This window comes from Zonotrichia albicollis, chromosome 25 (genome assembly GCF_047830755.1).
Source record: "Zonotrichia albicollis isolate bZonAlb1 chromosome 25, bZonAlb1.hap1, whole genome shotgun sequence".
Taxonomy (NCBI): domain Eukaryota; kingdom Metazoa; phylum Chordata; class Aves; order Passeriformes; family Passerellidae; genus Zonotrichia; species Zonotrichia albicollis.
The window spans coordinates 6,556,778-6,576,100 of NC_133843.1; the positions used below are offsets into that span (position 1 = coordinate 6,556,778).

A 19,323-nucleotide genomic window follows, 5' to 3' on the forward strand; every position below is an offset into this window, starting at 1 on the left:
CTCCGGAATCACCCGCGGGGGCAGAGGGGGCGGCTGAGCTCCGCTCCTGGGGGGTTCCCGAAATTCTCCCAACTTCTCACCCCTTATCCAGCCCCTTCCCTCCGCTCTCCCCGCGAATTCCCGGGATCCGCTTTGCTGTTTTCCCGTGTTTTCAGCATTCCCGGGCATCCCGCAGGATTTTTGGGGCAGCTTCTCCCGCTTTGGGTTTTTTTTTGGGGGCCGTTGGGTCGATTTTTTAACGTCCCCGTGTCAAAACGGGAGGGAAAACAACCAAACTGACGGGATTTAACTTTTCGGAGGGGGAAAATAGGAATAAAAACCTTGATCCGGGGAGCAGCGGGGAAGCCGGGATGATGTCCTTGGCCAGGGCTGGCGAAGCGGGGGACTCGGGAGCTGTCACCTCGCCGAGTGTCACCCATCCTCCCTCCGCCGTGCCTTTGTCACGAGGGGGGCGATTATTTCCAGGCACACACGCTCCCAAAAAAAAAAAAAAAAAAAAAAAAAAAAAGGAAAAAAAAGGCAAATTTTCTATCCAGGACCCCTCTGGCCGCATTTATTAAAAGCGGAGAAAATTTCATCCCGCCCGTGCTCAAGTGGCGAATCGCAAACCCGCGGAAAACCACGCAGGCTGCAAAACACACAGGGCGCGGGGATTTGCTGAAGTGCTTTTCTGTAGCAAATGAAGTAAAACAGACGGCAAGGGAAAGGATCAAAGGATTACAACAATATTTGCACAACATGACTGGGAATAATGAAAGGAGAGAGCGGCCGGCGCTTTTAGCGGCTCTTGAATGTAAAATTGGCCACTCGAGTGTTATCTGTCGATAATGATACATCCAGGGAGCGCCGGCCAAAGTGACTCGGAATTAGCGGTGCATGATTCTCGCTAAATCGCCAGGCAATTTCTGGAATCGACTTTTCTTTGTAGCGAGAGAAGGGGAGGGAAAAAAAAATTATGTATAAAAAAAAAATAAGAAATAAAAATCCGCCCCCCTTCGCCTCGCCTGGCGCAAATTACCCAGCTGAGTTCTGCCCCCTCCCGAGCTGCCTCCCCTCCTTTTCGCTTTAATTTCCAGCCTGTGAAATCGTATTAATCTGCGAGATCTGCGGCGCGAGGTGTTCGATAAATTGGGGAGGGGGCGAAGGAGCCCGGAGAGGCGGCGGCGAAGCGGCCGCGGGGTAAAATCCCCACCAAAATCACCAAAAAAAACCCCCAAAAAAGCTCCCCGAGGGTGTTCCAGAGGTGATGTCAAAAAGTTTGTTTGAGAGCGGAGCTCTGGAAATCGAGGCGAGTTTTTTGGGGCAGAAAGGAGAAGTTTTGGGAGCGTTTTGTTGTGCGGGTTTGGATCTGCTCGCGGAATGGTTTCAAACCAAGGTGCGAAATCCCAAATGCCGACAAATTTCCAGGGATGGACACACACGGGGGGTGTCTCGGGGATGGGAGCGCGGCTCGGGGGGGATTTTTATTTTCTCACTTTCCATGGGAAAATCTCACGCGTGGTGCCGGGATAAACAAACACCGGGATAAACAAACAGTGGGAAAAACAAACAGTGGGATAAACATCGGGATAAGCACAGAGCGCAGGACACGGGCGAGACTTTTCCCCCTTCTTTCAAACCTCCAAACCCCGGGAGAGAAGCGCGATGTGCGGGGAAAGACGCGCCGGATTTTTCCCCTCTAATTTAACTTTTCCCCGGTTTTTTTGGGTCGGGTTTTTTCCCTCCTCGTCCCTCGCAGTGTCCACCCCGCTGGGCCAGGGCAGGGTGAACCAGCTCGGAGGGGTTTTCATCAACGGGCGCCCGCTGCCCAACCACATCCGCCACAAGATCGTGGAGATGGCGCACCACGGCATCCGGCCCTGCGTGATCTCCCGGCAGCTCCGCGTCTCCCACGGCTGCGTCTCCAAAATCCTCTGCCGCTACCAAGAGACCGGATCCATCCGGCCCGGGGCCATCGGCGGCAGCAAGCCCAGGGTGAGTGCGCTGCGGGCACCGCGCCCCAAAATTCCGCCGTGTTTCGGGGAGCAGCGAGAGTTTCCCCAGTTGTTTTGAGGGGACAAACTCAAAATTCCGCCTTGTTTCGGGGAGCAGCGCGAGTTTCCCCAGTGATTTTGAAGGGGACAAACTCAAAATTCCGCCTTGTTTTGGGGAGCAGCGCGAGTTTCCCCAGCGGTTTTTGAAGGGGAGCAACCCAAAATTCCGCCTTGTTTTGGGGAGCAGCGCGAGTTTCCCCAGTTGTTTTTGAAGGGGACAAACTCAAAATTCCGCCTTGTTTTGGGGAGCAGCCCGAGTTTCCCCAGTGGTTTTGGTTTTTTTTTTTTTTTAGGGGAGAAAAGGTTTTAATAAAGTTGCGGTTTTTGGTTTCTGGTGGGGAGAAAGCGAGGCCCGAGCTGGAGGTGGTGATGGATTAAAGTGGTTTTTATTTTGTGGTTTCCACGTGCAACAAGTGGTGCGCGTTGGAGAGATCCCGGCGGGGTGTGGGGAGCAGGGAATCCGGGATTCTTTGGGAATAGGAAATCCCATAAAATCCCCAAAAAGTGTCCCCTGCACCGCCTCCCCAGAGCTCAGGGTAATCCCATCCTGCCGGCTCTCCCGGTTCTCGGAGACCCCGATTTTAAGATTTGGGGGAGCAGGGCCTTTTTCCAGCTTAATTTCCCTCCTTATCCCGCTTTTAGGATTTGGGGGAACAGGGCTTTTCCCCAGCTTTATTTCCCTACTTATCCCGCTTGTAGGATTTAGGGGAGCAGGGTCTTTTCCCAGCTTTATTTCCCTCTTTTTCCCGCTCCCAATCCCCATTTTCCACCCCAAACCCCGCAGCCCGGCCGGGCATGGCTGAGCTGCGCTGCTTCTTTTGAATTAAAAGCGCTTTTCCCCTGCTCTCCCTCCCTCCCTCCCTCCATCCCCGCGGGGACACCCCGGCGCCCCTTGGGCACAAAAGCAGGTCGCGACTCCCGACGTGGAGAAGAAAATCGAGGAATACAAGCGGGAGAACCCCGGGATGTTCAGCTGGGAGATCCGCGACCGGCTGCTCAAGGACGGCCACTGCGACCGCAGCACGGTGCCCTCAGGTGAGAAGGCAGCTTGGCCACACTCCCCGGGCTCCGAGGGAATTGTTATCCAGCGGGAAAGGTTTTCCAGAGCATCCAAACACCCTCCAGGCTCTGCTTGGATGGAGCGGGGAAAATCACCCCGAGAAAAACCCGGGACTGGGGGGGGATTTGTGCTGCAAAACCAACCCCAAACCCAGCGCTTTTCCCAGGTTTTTCCAGCTCCCTGGAAAGCCGAGGGGATGATGGGGCAGGGGAGATCCCCAGAGGAGCCCCCCAAATGCAGGGAAAAGGGGGAGACCTCTAGAGGTGCCCCCCAAATCCAGGGGGAAAGGAGAGCCCCGTTGGTCCCGCTGAGGCAGAGATTACAGGAGACCCAGAGATTCCAGGAGATCCTGAGATCCAGGAGAACCCAAGACATTCAGAGATCCATGAGATCTGTGGGTCCATGAGATCCTGAGATCCAGGAGATGCCAAGACATTTAGAGATCCATGAGATTTAGAGATCCCGGGATATCCATGAGATTTAAAGATCCTGAGGTATCCATGAGATCCCCAGACATCCATTAGATCCATGAACCCAGAGATCCATGTGGACCTGAGATTCCGGGATCCAGGAGGTCCCAAGAGACCCTGAGATGTGCTGGATCCAGGGATCCATGAAATCCTGAGATCTAGGATATCCCAAAAGATCCCGAGATCCACGGGCAGCCATGCTGCACCCCAAAGTTCTGCCTGCAGGGCCGTGTTTGGGGTCTGGGGGCTCTGCTGTGGGGTCCCTGCGGGTTTTGGGGCCAGAGCAGGCCTGGAGCTCCATCCTTTTGGGAACTGGAGGAGGAATTTGGGAATTGTGTGGTGACCTGGGGATGGCCCATCCCGGGACTTTGGGACACCCCAATGCCTCTCGGGTCGCGATGTCAATTTGGGAATGCCCAAATTGGGGAATTCGGGGAGCTCGGCGATGGTGGCAGGTGCATTCCCACGGGAAGAGCGGAATTCCCGGCCATTCCCACTCCTCGCAGGCAGCTTATACTCGCCTTTCTGCCTTTGACTGTCCGAGGTTTAGTGAGTTCGATTAGCCGCGTGCTCCGCATCAAATTCGGCAAGAAGGAGGAGGACGACGACTGCGACAAGAAGGAGGAGGACGGCGACAAGAAGGCCAAGCACAGCATCGACGGCATCCTGGGCGACAAAGGTACCGCAGCGCCGGGGGGGGACAGCGGGGACACCCCCTGCCCGCCGGGGGTGGCTCCAGAGCCGCCGCGTTTGGCTCTTCCCAAAAACCAAAATTCCCTGCGGGGAGCGGGGCTGGCAGGAGGAGGAAGAGCTGTCGGTGCTTTGCTCGGGATCAATTATCCATAAAAAAAGGGCCGGGAATGGCCGGAGGGGGGGAGAGGCACCTCGTAAATGAATTTGTTAAACAGATTTCGCCTAAGTGGTCCCCTGGAACCGGGGCTGACAGGTGACCGATGGCGCCGATCAATATCAATTAAGGGACCAGGGGACACACGGGGAAGGGGCGGGGGGGGGGTCCCCGGAGCGTCGCCGCACCCCCCAATTATCCTGGGAAAAATTATCCAGGGAAAAACATCCAGGGGAAATGATCCAGGGAAAACCATCCCGAGGAAACGATCCAGGGAAAACGATCCAGGGAAATCCATCCAGGGAAATCCTCCCGGCGCAGGCGGGGAAAGGCTCCGAGCCAGGCCGGTGGCCGGGTTCTGTTATCACCTCCCAAACGCGGCGTTTTCTCTCCCGCTGCCAGGAAAATTCCAACTTTTCCCAGCTGGGAATGCGGGCCTGGGGGTGGGAATCGGAGCGCGGGCAGCGCCGTGGTTCCTAAAAACAACAACAAAATGAAAAGGTGGAATTTTGGGGGAGCAGCCGTGAGATCCGGCAGGGAAAAAGGGGGAGCGGGAGCAGCTCTGGTACGGCATAAAACGAGAGCGTTTTTTGGGGGGCAAAAGGCGATTTTCGGGGAAAATGGCGATTTCTGAGGGGAAAACGGCGATTTTTGGGAATCCCCGGCAGAGGGGAGTTGAGATTTCCCAATTTTCTCCCGATTTGGTGCAAAGTGAGGACCGGCAGGGCTTGAGCCGGAGTTGGGATTTTGGGGGATTTGTGGCGTCGCCGCTGTCGGGGTGAACGGGATTCACCCCCAATCCCGAATTTCCCCCAGTTTGGGACACTTGGGGGGGATTTTGGGGTAAAAACGCTCCCCCGAGCCCCCATCAGTGGAGTTGGAAATGGAGGTGACAAAAGGGATTTTGTTGATTTTTTTTTTTAAGGATCCGATCCCCCCCCCCTTTTATTTTTTTTTCCCCCAACCTTGAAGATGAACTTCACTTACAAAGACCTTGGGGTCTATTGAAGCTTTATAAGGAAAAGATTCCTGACCACAAAAGCAAACAGCGGAGAAAAAAAAAAAAAAAGAAAGAAAAAAAAGAAAAAGAAAGAAAAAGGAGGAAAAAAAAAAAGAAAGGGGGGGAAAAGGGGGAAAAACCCGAGGCTGCCTTAAAAATGGAGTAAAGGGATGGGGGAGGGAGGGCGCGTCCATTCTCATTCAAAATTCCGCGAGGAGGAGAAAAACTTTTGGACAAAGGGCCGAGGACGGGAAGAAAGGGAGATAAATTATTCAAAACTCCCTGCTGTTAGATAGTTTTGTAATATTATCGGAGCGGCTGCTGCAGAAAGGCAGAGCCGTTGGACGCTGCAAAATGTTGCTGTGATTTGGGAGAGGGGCGATGCTCATTTGCAAATCGGGGCCATTGTGTCGGCCAGAAGCTCCCCCCGCTCACTTTCGGGGTGTTTTTGATTTTATTAGAGGAGGAAAAAGGAGATTTGGGGGGGTTTAAGTTGTGTTTTCATCCAGGCTCGCCGCTCGGGAAAAATATCTTTATTTTTGAAAGCGCGGGTTGGGTTGTTTTTTTTTTTTTGCTCCTGTCCTCGCGGTTTCGCTGTCGCCACCCCTAAAACAACAACAAAAAGAAAATAAAAAAAAATAAGAATGAAGGAGCGGGGAGCTTTTTATCCCTGATTAGCACGCAAGAATTGCGTGTCAAGAGGCAAAACAAAACGCTCCCTTCTGCCTTCATGGGTGAGGCCGCGGACAAATCAAACACGAGCCCCCGTTCCTGGATGAAAGGGGGCTAATTTGGGCAAATTCCCGCGGCCGGAGCCTGTGGAGCGCCGCGCTCCCTCCGAGAGCGCAGAAATCCCAATTTCTCCGCAATTCCCGGGTTTTTATGGCCGCGCAGAGCAGAAATCCCCCCTAAAAACCGCGTGAATTTTGGGGGTTTTTTTGGGGGGGTTCCTGCGCATCTCCAAGAGGAGCGTCCGAAATTCCGAATTTCCCGCTGCCCCGGCGGATTTTAACGCCTGGGAAAGTTTTAATGGCCCCAATTAAGATAATTGATGAGGCCGCTTGTAAAGCATTGGCAGGCGGCGGCTGCGCGCTGGGAAACGCCGCGATTTCTGCTGGGGGAAAAAATCGGAATTTCTGCTCGAAAAAACCTCAATTTCTGCTCGTAAAACCCGCGATCTCTGCTCGAAAAACTCGCGATTTTTGGTCGAAAAAACCGCGAATTTTGCACGAAAATCGCGCTATTTTTGCTAGAAAAACTCTCAATTTTTGCCGGAAAACACCGCGATTTTCCATCCCGCAATTAAAACCCCTTCCGAGCTGTTTCTCCCACCACCCAATTCCCATTTCCAGGTGGTTCCCACTAAAACCAACCCAACCTCGCACTGCTTGAGGGAAAGAGAGGGGGGAAAATTTTTTCTCCATTTCTGCGCCCAACGCGACTTTTCCCTCGGAGAGCTGCGGGGGGAAAAGGGGCGAAAAAAACTTTGGTTTTGCTTTTTTTTATTATTATTTTTAATCTTTTTTATTTTTTTTTCCAAGCGCTCCGTGGCGGGTTCTCCTCGCGGGGAGCCGGGGGAAGACAGCCCTAAATGCTCTCTCTTTTTAAGTGGGAAAGAAAGCTTCCACCCTGCGCCTGTTTCTTTCTATCGTCTGCTTGGCATTTAATAATGTTAAGACTTATTAGAGCTGGTAATGAAAACTGTGGCTGTTGAATAGGGAGCTGTGTTGGAGAAGGGTGTAATAGCTCCAAGGCATGCTAAGAAATGTATTTATCCCCAATCAGTACTCACTCTCTGAGTTCCCAGCACAAACGTTAAGTTGAAGGGTTTTAAGGCAGATTAAATTGAGCCTTTATTTCTTTGCACTTTCATCTTTAAACGGCTCACTCCAGCTAGCCCTGGGCGGATATTCATGAGGCTTCACTTTGGTTTTTTTAAAATTTTTTTTTATTTTTTTTAATATATGTTTATTTTTATATATATATTTATATCTCCTTGTTAAGAGCGAGTTGTTGTTGCTGTTTATTATAATAATTATAATTATAATTATTATTTGTTGTTATTTGTTAGGGAGGGGATGCGCTGCTCTCTACCTCGCTGGGGGGGCAGAGTTTGGGCACCCCCAAATTTCGGGGGGCGTCGCTCGGGAGATGGGGGGGACAGAATTAATTGAGACCAGATCTGGGGGTTCTCTGGTGTGTCCCCCTCATTTCGGACCTGTCCCCCCATCCCGGGTCTGTCCCCCCAAGGGCTGCCCCCCCCGGAGCCCCACGGGGTGCGGGGGATGCTCGCAGGGACCCCCGGGTTTTGTTTTTGGGGTGTAAATGCGGATTTTTAGGGAATCTTCCCCTCTCCTCTTCTCACTGTGCACCCCAAGTTTGTGCCTTTGGCTGATTTGGGGGGAAAAGCGAGATCGGGGCTACGAATTTGGGGGAAAAGAGGCGGGATCGGGGCTCCGATTTTGGGGGAACAGCTGGAGAGGGGCAGGATAGGGGTTCCGATTTTGGGGTAACAATGGCGGGATCTGGGTTCTGATTTTGGGGGGAACAGCGGGATTTAGGGCTCCATTTTGGGGGAAAAGAGGCTGTATCGGGGCTCTGATTTTGGGGGGGAAAGAGTTGGGATCGGGGTTCCGATTTGGGGTAACAGTGGCGGCATCTGGGTTCCGATTTGGGGGGAACAGCGGGATTTGAGCTCTGTTTTTGGGGGAAAAGACGCTGGATCGGGGGCCGATTTTGGGCGAAAAGAGGAGGGATCGGGGCTCCTGTTTTGAGGGGAAAAGAGGCAGGATGGGGGTTCTGATTTTGGGGGGAAAGAGGCAGGATCGGGGTTCTGATTTTGGGGGGAAAACTGTTGGGATCGGGGTTCCGATTTTGGGGGAACAGTGGCAGGATCTGGGTTCCGATTTGGGGGGAACAGCTGGATTTGGGCTCTGTTTTGGGGGGGAAGAGGCTGGATCTAGGTTCCGATTTTGGGGGGAAAAGAGGTGGGATTGGGGTTCCGATTTGGGGGAACAACGTCGGGATGGGTGCTCCGATTTTGGGGGAACAGCAGCGGGGTCGGGATTCCGTGGCTGGTGACAGTGCGGGATGGGGGGACAGGGACAATTCCATCCGGGAGCTGCTCCCGCCGGGTTTGGGGGTGTTTAGAGAGTCCCGCCCGATTTTCGGGAGCTCGGGAGGAGCAGAAAGAGCCGGGGGAACCCCCCGAGCTGGGCCGCGCTTTGTTCCCGGAGCCGGGAGAGCCGAGCGGGGCTGCGGGGCCGATTTATCGGCGAACAATCGGCGCTGGGTTTAAAAACCAACACGCGGCTCCTGCTCGGTAAATGTGTGTTTAGAAGCGCGGGGGGGGGCCGCGAGCAGACACTTCATCAAATCAAGGGATTACCAAAGGTTGGCAATCTAATCAAACAGAGCCCAGGCGGGATTTGTGAGTGTTGCGAGCGGGATCAGCTCTAATAATGGGGGGCAGGAGAAGAGATAGGGAGGTGTCAAGCAATTCATTGGCTTTAGGCTGAGTTATTCTGTGCATATTTCAGGCCGAGAGGAGAGGGAAGAGAGGGGAAGAGGAATAAAAAAAAAAAAAAAAACGCAGGGAGAAGGGAGAGGGAGAGGGAGGAAAGGGGGGGCTGGATGCGGGCGCACACGGAGCTTACATGTCACAAAAAAAGCTGAGACAAATGAGGTACAACAATAAACACAGATAACAATTACAAAGGCAAACAGTGGCTTTTGGGAACGGGAACCTGGGCTACATAAACAAAGTCGGCAAATGTTCGCAAGATAAACTCCTGCCTAAATCGAGTGTGACGGGGAGGAGAGAAGAGAGGAGGGAGAGATAAGGCTGGAGAGGGGAATAAACGGGAATCATCGAACACGAGGCGTTTGAAAAAACAAACTTGAGACAGGGATGAGGCGAGCGGGGCTCGGTTGTGCGGCAGGGAGCGAGGGAATAGCGGGCAGATGTTGGGGAGCCGGGACTCGGCTGGGGTTGGGGTTTTTTCCATCTTTCCCCCCTTTTTGGGGAGAAGAAAGGGAGGGGCAAGAAGAACAGGGAGGGAAATCTCGGGGTCAGAGGCAGGTGGGGAAACCCGGCCGGGAGAGGAAACGCGTTGGAGACGTTTTAATGTGGGATTTGGGGGTGATCCCATTACCCAGGGTGGGTAGGACAGGTTTTAATGCAGAATTTTGGGGGTAATTCCATTACCCAGGGCATGTAGGAGAGGTTTTAATGCAGAATTTGGGGGTGATTCCATTACCCAGAGAGGGTAGGAGAGGTTTTAATGCGGAATTTGGGGGTGATTCCATTACCCAGGGTGGATAGGAGATGTTTTAACGTGGAATTTGGGGGTGATCCGATTACCCAAGGTGGGTAAGAGAGGTTTTAATGTGGAATTTGAAGGTGATTCCATTACCCAACCCAAGGTGGGTAGGAGAGGTTTTAATGCGGAATTTGGGGGTGATTCCATTACCCAGGATGGATAGGAGATGTTTTAACGTGGAATTTGGGGATCATTCCATTACCCAGGATGGATAGGAGACGTTTAACGTGGAATTTGGGGGTGATTCCATTACCCAGGATGGATAGGAGATGTTTTAACTTGGAATTTGGGGGTGATCCGATCACCCAAGGTGGGTAAGAGAGGTTTTAATGTGGAATTTGAAGGTGATTCCATTACCCAACCCAAGGTGGGTAGGAGAGGTTTTAATGCAGAATTTGGGGGTGATCCCATTACCCACGATGGATAGGCGACGTTTAACGTGGAATTTGGGGGTGATCCAATTACCCAGGGTGGATAGGAGAAGTTTTAATGCGGAATTTGGGGGTGATCCGATTACCCAGGGTGGATAGGAGAGGTTTTAATGAGGAATTTGGGGGTGATTTCATTACCCAGGGCAGATAGGAGAGATTTTAATGAGGAATTTGGGGGTGATTTCATTACCCAACCCAAAGTAGCTAGGAAATGTTTCAGTGTGGAATTTGGGGGTGATCCCATTACCCAGGTCGAGTAAGAGAGGTTTCAGTGTGGAATTTTGGGGTGATTCCATTACCCAGGGCCGGTAGGTTGAGTTTTTAATGTGAAATTTTGGGGTGATTCCATTACCCAGGTGGATAGGAGAGGTTTTAATGTGGAATTTGGAGGTGGGAAGCAGATTTGGGGCGAAGCGGGGAGAAGGAGCCGCGATAGAGCAGCGCAGGAAGGAAGAGGGGAGGTCCCGTCCTAATCCCAGGTTTGGGCCCTAATTGGGCCGGGACGGAGGGGGCAGAGCCGGAATTAAGGCAGGAGAGGCTGAGAGGGGAACGCGCGATCCAGGGCTTGCTGCAAACAAACAGATCTCCCCCAAAAAACGCCGCTTTTAACCCGAAATCATCTCAAGGAGCAGCCGCAGGCCGCGCTGGGGTCTCGCTCTCCCGTGGAGGATTTTTCCAAGCGGGAATTGCGCGTGTCTGCAGCGTGGTTAAAGGAATTAGATATTTACCAGTTTGAAATAAGCCTGGGTATGGAAAAAAAAAAAAAAAAAAAAAGGGAAAAAAAAAAAAAGCGGGGGGAGAAAGAGAGAGAGAGCGAAGATGAGACGGGAGAACACTTCAAACGAATTCATCATCTGGAGTGGCGAAGGGGAGATTTAGAGACAGTATTGGGAAGTTATTTAGATATTAATAACATATTTTCCTGAGGCGTCAGGAGTGCCTCCATACGCACTTTTCCCTCGCAGCTATTTGGCTGGGTGAAATATGGGAGACCCAAATGTTGGGGAGAGATAACACAATCAGCCGAGCCCTGGTCCTGCGACTGCATCACGGCGTTAAACCCGGATTAACCTCCCCTTCCTCCCCCTCCCCCGCCGCCGTTTCACAGCCCCCCCAAACTCCCCAAATTCCACCCCCACGAGAAGATTTTTTCCAAATTTTTTTCAGGGGAATTTCCTCGGCGGGGTTTTAAAGCGCACAGAACAGCGGGGAGGGACTCCGGCATTAGGGTGAAGGATCTTTGGGAAAATTGCGTTTGCCATAAAAGAGAGAGGAAAAAAAAAAGAAAAAAAAAAAAGCGAATCAGGGCCCCTCTGCTGCAGACCTGGCTTTGCGGATATTCTGTATTTATGGGCATTATTCTTAAAAAGAAGCGGGGGAAAAAAGCCCGTTTCAATCTGCTGCCACTTTTCTCTCCTCTTCCCCACGCGGTTTTCATCGCTTTTGAAATGGATTTGATTTTATTTTGTATTAAGTCGGAACTTCAGGCTGGTTTGGGCTCTGGGGTTTTTGGGGGGGCGAGGAGAGGGTCAGAAAGGAGGGATCTGAGGGAATGCTGGCTGAGAGCGCTGAGGGGGCAGGGAGGGAGGCAGACCCCCAGATTTGGGGGTTTGGGGGTTTCCTCCTCCCCTTCTGCCCCTTCATCCCAGGAAAATCAGGGATGGAGGAGTTGGGAAGCGCAGGTGCAGCTCCGGGAGGGAGCAGAGTTGGGATGGGGATGCGGCTTCGCAGGGCAGAGGGAGGCTCGGGGTATCCCCCTCCCCAAAACCCCTCCTCCTCCTCCTCCTCCTCCTCCTCATTCCCGGCTCATCCCGAGGCTGGCGCTCGGCAGGGCCGCGCCACAAAAGGACTTGGATGTCACTAATGCCACTTTATAAAGACATTTGTCACCCGCAGTTGGGGACAACGGGGGGAAGGAAGGGTCGGGGAGGGCGGGAGCCGCCAGCGGAGCGGGGTGTGAGAGGGGCAGGGGATGAGGAGGATGATGGTGATGATGATGATGATGATGATGGTGGTGGCGATAACTCAGGGGCACCGCCTGGGACTGACCCGTGCACTTGAAAGGCCCTGGGGGCTGTGAGGAGGAACAGGGGGGCTCGGAGCTCCTCGGGGTGGGCGTGAGACCTCCTTGGAGAGGGTTTGGGGCTTCTCGGAGAGGGTTTGTAACTTCTCGAAAAGGGTTTGGAAATCTTCGGGAGGAGCTGCATCCCCTTGGAGAGGGCCTGGAGTTCCTCAGGGAGGGTTTGGAGCTCCTCGAAAGGGGCTTGGAGCTCTTCGGAGGGGGTTTGGGACTCGTCAGGGAAGGTTTGGAGCTCTTCGGGAAGGGTTTGGAGCTCTTTGGGGAGGATTGGAACTCCTCGTGGGGAGCTGCATTCCCTTGGAACTCCTCAGAGGGGGTTTGGAGCTCCTCGGAAAGAGGTTGGAGTTCCTTGGGGTAGTTTGGAGATCCTCAGGGAGGATTTGGAGCTCCTCGAAAAGGGGTTGGAGCTCCTCGGGGAGACTTTGCAGATCCTCGGGGTAGTTTGGAACTCCTTGGAGAGGGTTTAGAGCTCCTCGGGAAGGGGTTGGAAGATCTTGAGGTAGTTTGGAGCACCTCAGGGAGGGTCTGGAGCTCCTCGGGATAGTTTGGAACTCCTTGGAGGGTGTTTGGAGCTCCTCGGGAAGGGGTCTGGAGCTCCCCAGGGAGGGTTTGGAGCTCCCTAGGGAGGGTTTGGAGCTCCCCAGGGTAGTTTGGAGCTCCCCAGGGAGGGTCTGGAGCTCCTCAGGGAGGGTCTGGAGCTCCCCAGGGTAGTTTGGAGCTCCTCAGGGAGGGTCTGGAGCTCCTCAGGGAGGGTCTGGAGCTCCTCAGGGAGGGTCTGGAGCTCCTCGGGGAGGGTTGGAAGCTCTCGGGGTAGTTTGGAGCTCCTCAGGGAGGGTTTGGAGCTCCCCGGGGAGGGTTGGAAGCTCTCGGGAGGAGCCGCATCCCCTCGGGACGCTCTGGGGAGGGCAGAGCGAGCGGGGGCCGGGAGCAGAACGCAAGGGCGAGGGAAAGCCGAGGCGGGCGAGGGAAAGCGGCGGCGGCTGCAGGAAATGGAGCCGCTGCGAGCCTTTGATCGCGGCTGCTCTCCCTTATCGGGAGCGCTCCCCCACAAAGGGAAGTTCATCACATTACAGCGGCTCGCGCCGTTAATTAGCGGCCGCGGCTCTGGCGGGACCGCGCGATCTGAGGGCGCGTTTCGTGCTTGGCTGGCTCCGGGAATGAACGGGAATGGGAATGGGCCGGGGGGCGGCTTCTCCCTCGGGAATTGCGCTGGGATAGAGCTGGGGATAGGACTGGGAATAGTGCTGGGGATAGGACTGGGAATAGTGTTGGGAATAGCATTGGGATAGCACTTAGAATAGTGCTGAGATAGCACTGGGATATCATTAGGAAAACACCGGGATATTGGGGATAGTGTTGGGAATAGCGCTATCCCCACACATTGGGGATAGTGTTGGGAATAGCGCTGAGATAGCATTGGAATAACATTGGGGATAGGACTGGGAATAGCGTTGTGAATAGCACTGGGATATCATTGGGATAATATTGGGGATAGCATTGGGGATATTGTTGGCAATACCATTGGGATAGCACTGGGATATCATTGGGATAATATTGGATAGCATTGGGGATATTGTTGGCAATACCATTGGGATAGCACTGGGATATCATTGGGAATAGCATTGGGGATAGCGTTGGGAATAGCACGGAGATAGCATTGGGAATAGTGTTGGGAATAGCACTGGGATATCATTGGGATAACACTGGGATAGTACTGGGAATACCACTGGGAATAGCATTGGGAATAAATAGCACTGGGAATAGCGTTGGGAATAGTGGTGGGATAGCATTGGGAATAGTGGTGGGATTGCGTTAGGAATAGCATTGGAATATAACTGGGATAGCATTGGGAATATCACTGGGAATAGCATTGGGATAGCATTGGGAATATCACTGGGAACAGCACTGGAGTATTGCTGGGATATCATTGGGAATAGCATTGGGAATAGTATTTGGAATGGCATTGGGATATAACTGGGACAGCATTGGAATGCCATTGGGATGGCACTGGGAATAGCATTGGGATAGCACTGGGAATAGGATTGGGAAGAGTGTTAGGAGTAGCTTTAGGATATAACTGGGATAGCGTTGGGAATACCACTGGAAATAGCATTGGGATAGCACTGGGAGTAGCTTTGGAATATCATTGGGAATAGCATTGGGAATGGTATTCAGAACATTGGGAATAGTATTTGGAATACTATTCCCAATTGGGATAGCATTGGGATGTAACTGGGATAGCACTGGGATTGTGTTGGGATAACGCTGGGATAGCATTGGGATAGTGTTGGGATAGCATTGGGATAGCACTGGGATAACGTTGAGATAGCACTGGGATAGCGTTGGGAATAGTGCTGGGATAGCATTGGGATAGTGTCGGGAATAGTGCTGGGATAGCATTGGGAATAGAGGTGGCATACCATTGGTATATCACCGGGGATAGTGTTGGGAATAGCATTGGGGTAGCTCTGGGATATCATTGGGATAGCACCGGGAATAGCATTGGGAATAGTGTTGGGATAGCATTGGGATATAACTGCGAGCCGCATTGACAATAAAAAACATTGGGATAGCATTGGGACTATCACTGGGATAGCATTGGGATAGCATTGGGAATAGTGTTGGGATATCATTTGGGATATAATTTGGAATTTCTGTATCTCTGCTTCTCTGGGCCTGGGCAGGACAGGGCGGGGCAGGACTGGGCGGGGCAGGGCAGGGCAGGGTGTGGCAGGGTGGGTCTCACTGCTTCATTAAATCTGCGGCCACCCAGAGCTTTTGGGCTCACGGAGGTCTTGGGAGCGTTGGCTTTTGGCTTTTCCCAGGAAAATGTTGGGAAAGAATTCCCAAAAAGCCCAGCCAGGTTTTCCTCGGGAGAGTTTGGGATGGAGCGAGGGTGGGAATGTCCCTGCCCAGGGATGCTCCTCTGCCTCCCCCTGTGCCGGGAGGGATCCCAGGGGGATTCTGGGAGCCGAGGGAAAGCTGGGGTTCCACAGGGCCAGAATGGGAATGTGCCCTCCCCCTGTCCCATAGGGGCTGTCACTGCCCCACAGAGAGGTGTCCTCTGTCCCATAGAGGTGTCCCCTGTCCCTGTCCTGTCTCATTGGGGCTGTCCCCTGCCCCATAGAAGGGTCCTCTGTCCCATAGGGGCTGTCCCCTGCCCCATAGAGGTGTCCCCTGCCCTGGAGAGATGTCCCCTGTCCCATAGAGAGAGGTGTCCCCCCTGTCTCTGTCCTGCCCCACAGGGAGTGCCCCCTACCCCATAGAGAGAGGTGTCCCCTGTCCCTGTCCTGTCTCATTGGGGCTGTCCCCTGCCCCATAGAGGTGTCCCCTGCCCTGGAGAGATGTCTCCTGTCCCATAGAGAGAGGTGTCCCCCCTGTCTCTGTCCTGCCCCACTGGGAGTGTCCCCTACCCCGCCGAGTGAGTTGTCCCCTGTCCCATAGGGGCTGTCACCTGCCCCATAGAGAGAGATGTCCCCTGCCCCACAGAAGTGTCCCCTGTCTCTGTCCTGCCCCACTGGGAGTGTCCCCTACCCCATAGAGAGAGGTGTCCCCTGTCCCATAGGGAATGTCCCCTGTCCTACAGAGAGAAGAGTGTTCCTGCCCCATATGGGGTGTCCCCTGCCCCTCTGTGGGATGTCCCACTGCTGCCCCACAAGCTGAGGTTCCCTTGCCCCACTGAGGGCTCATCCTCTGCCCCAAAAGGATCCTCCTGTGCCCCACTGAGGGATTCTGCTCTGCCCCTCCAAGGGCAGTCCCTGATCCCAAACGGCACTCCCCGATCCCATAGGCTGCTCCTTGATCCCAAAGGATGCTCCTTGATCCCAAAGGGCACTCCCTGATCCTAAAGGATGCTTCCCAATCCTAAAGGATGCTTCCCAATCCCAAAGGATGCTCCCTGATCACATAGGACACTCTCTGGTCCCAGAGGACACTCCTTGATCCCAAAGGGCACTCCCTGATCCCAAAGGACACTCCCTGATCCCAAAGGGCGTTCCCTGATTCCAAAGGATTCTCCCTGATCCCATAGGGAACTCCCTGATCCCAAAGAGCGCTCTCTGCCCCAAATGATTCTCCCTGATCCCAAAGGATTTTCTCTTCCCCCAAACGGCCCTCCCTGATCCCAAAGGACACTCCTTGATCCCATGGAATGATCCCTGATCCCAAAGGACACTCCCTGATCCCATAGGACACTCCCTCACCCCTGGGATGTTTCTGGGGGTCTCCGTGCTATTTTTTACCCCCCTTCCCTTCTCCTCCCCCTACCCACTGCCCCGGGCCCGGCCCTGCCCGACCGAGGGAGGGAAAGGGAAAGGGAAAGGGAAAGGGAAAGGGAAAGGGAAAGGGAAAGGGAAAGGGAAAGGGAAAGGGAAAGGAAAAGGAAAAGGAAAAGGAAAGGAAAAGGAAAGGGAAAAGGAAAAGGAAAAGAAAAGGGAAAGGAAAAGGAAAAGAAAAGGGAAAGGGAAAGGGAAAGGGAAAGGGAAAGGGAAAGGGAAAGGGAAAGGAAAAGGAAAAGGAAAAGGAAAAGGAAAAGGAAAAGGAAAAGGAAAAGGGAAAGGGAAAGGGAAAGGAAAAGGAAAAGGAAAAGGAAAAGGAAAAGGAAAAGGAAAATCCCTTCTCGGTTTTCGCCGTGCTCCCCTCGGGGGTTTCTTGGTGCTAAAATTGGAAGGAGCCCCCGGCTGACCCCGGGCAGCGCTGCCCGGCCCCGGGGGAGCCCCGGCCCCGACCCTCGGAGCCGCCTTTGTCCCCAGCCCGGATCAAAGCGACCCGGGGACATCTCCGCGAGAGGGGGCGGGGGTGGAACCGCCGTGCCCAAACCCGAGGGGGGGAAAATAAAGCAGCGATTTTTCCGATTTTCCGATTTTCCAAACCGCCCCTGCCCCGCTGCCCTCCCCAGCTGGGCCGCGCCGGGCCACCCCGTCCTTCATTGAATTTATTTAATTTATTTTATATTCCCGCGCCGATTTGCATTTTTATTGGGAATTAAGGGGCGAAAGTTGATTCCAGCAGCCGCTTTTGGAGCGGCTCCTTTCGGACAGGAGCTGGGAGCACCCGGCTGCTTCTGGGCTGGCTCGGAGTTGGGGGAAAGCTCCTGAAACCACCCGGGGAACTTCCAGAGCTCCGCAGGATTTGGGTTTTTCCAGGAGAAAACTCCTGGAACCCGCGCGGAGCCTCGTGGGGGCTTTAATCATGATTAATTTGGGTGGTTTTTTTGGAATTTTTAAAGTTAGGAAGGAGAGGATGGGGATGCAAAGGGCACCTCAGTGTCGGGGGACATTCAGGGGACACTCAGGGGACAGCGATGTTTAAATCGGGCCTCGCACATGGGATGGGGCAAAAAAATCTCGCTGCCCTGAGGGGCCTCAATTAATGACCAAAACATCTCTTTAATGACCAAAAACTGCCCTAAATGATCCGGGGAGCCGCAACCGTGCTGATTTTAGAAATATTTCTGTTTATTTGCACTTTTTTATCTCGCTTTCCGCGCCAGGCCGGTGTTTTCCAGAGGGATTCGTGATTTTTTTTTTTTTTTCCCCATGCGGCGACTTAATTATTTTGAAATTCCGTCCCCACTCCCGCAGATGATGCCGTTTGATGCTGAAAAGCAGCAAATTGAGCTATTTGAAGCTTTTTTTTTTCCCCTCCTTTCCTTCCCTTCCCCGGGAATGCGGATATTTGGGCTGTACCTGGCTGCTCCGCTGCTTTTTTTCTGCTTTTTTGGTTTTTTTTTCCCCGGAGTTTTTTCCCCTTAATCTCCTTCCAGCCTCCAACCCTCCCCCGCGCGGGGCTCGCAGCGGGATCGCGGCGATTTCCACGCCCGAAAACTTCGGCAAAAGGAGGAGGAAAGTTTGCGGGCTTTGACAGACGGTTTGTTTTGCCGGTTTGTTGATTTTCTTTTTTTTTTTTTTTTTTTTGGGGTTGTTTAAATAAACAAACCCATCCAGGCGGTTTTTTGCAGTCCCAAATTCACAGCATGGGGGTTAGAAAGAGGAAGAGCCGGCGCAACCTCGGGGGGTGAAACGCAAGGGATGTTTTTGGGTGAAATTGTATAAAGATAACTAAAAAATAACTCCTGAATTCTCGCCATTCCTGAGGGAAAACGTTCCCAGGTTCACGGAGCGGAGAGGGAGAAATTTCCCCAACTTTTGCCCGGCTCAGCCGGGGAGTAAAGTGGGAATTCCTCGCTTGGGATCGATCCCAAGGGATAAAACAACCCCAGGGCCGGGCTCGGGGCCCAACCACGAGGAGCCAAAACCATCCCTGCACCCCCAAATCCTCAGGGAACCCCAAATATTGGGGTGATTTTCCCCCTGCCCGGCTGGGAAGGGAAAAGCGGCGCCACAGCCTCGCTCCTCTGAGCGAACCCCGAGTGTTTTCTGGGTAATTTTAAACTTTTCCCCCGCTCGAATTTGATCTTTTTAAACTCTTTTGCCGCTCTCCCCTCCTCCTCTCTCCCCTCTATTTTATTTTATTTTTTTTCCTCTCTCCCCGCTCTGTTTTCTCCCCTTAACCCCGCTCCTTTTTGTGCGCCCGCCTTTCATGGCGAGCGCGGCTTTACAGCTTGCTACACTTTCTAAGTGCCTCAATGGCCACTTTAGAAATACAAACAACTTTTAGAGATAAAATAACCAAACCAGAATGGGACTTTCAATGGGGGAATAGTTGTTGTCCTTTACCATGGAGTGTGCAGCCGCCTCTGCCTAATCCAGCTTTCATTTTCACCGACAAATGCCAAGAATCTATATCTGTCTCCCAACCCTCGGGAGCTTGATTACACGACAAAAGGCTGCCATTATCCGCCGCAGAAAACAGGGAGGGGACACGGGGGGCTCGGGCCTCTGAGGATGAGGGCATCTCCAAACTATTGACTTAGTGGATGAAGTCAAGAGCAAACACGCTGAGATCTGAAGGGGGGGAAGGCGCTCCGGGAGAAGGGGGGGAATGGATGCTCGGGGAAGCGGCGGCGGAAAAAAGCGGCGGAAAGTGCCTGAAAGTAGCGCGGAAGGGACGGGAGAGAGCTTGGGGAGGGTTGGATCCATCTGGGAAAGGTTTTTCTTCCTTCCCATCCCGCTCTGTGTC

The 19,323-nt window shown here is 53.3% G+C and overlaps 1 protein-coding gene across 4 annotated transcripts in view; it reads left to right on the forward strand.

Moving 5' to 3' along the window:
* The window catches only part of PAX7 (paired box 7), a 153,459-nt gene that overhangs the window by 1,430 nt on the left and 132,706 nt on the right, over positions 1 to 19,323 (forward strand). Inside the window, exons 3-5 of one of the 4 annotated variants that reach the window (XM_074558561.1) lie at positions 1,739 to 1,974; positions 2,939 to 3,068; positions 4,108 to 4,242. In XM_074558561.1, the coding sequence (XP_074414662.1) occupies positions 1,739 to 1,974; positions 2,939 to 3,068; positions 4,108 to 4,242 (501 nt within the window). The remainder of the gene's footprint in view (positions 1 to 1,738; positions 1,975 to 2,938; positions 3,069 to 4,107; positions 4,243 to 19,323) is intronic. The other 3 variants (XM_074558563.1, XM_074558564.1, XM_074558565.1) reach the window with 3 other exon arrangements.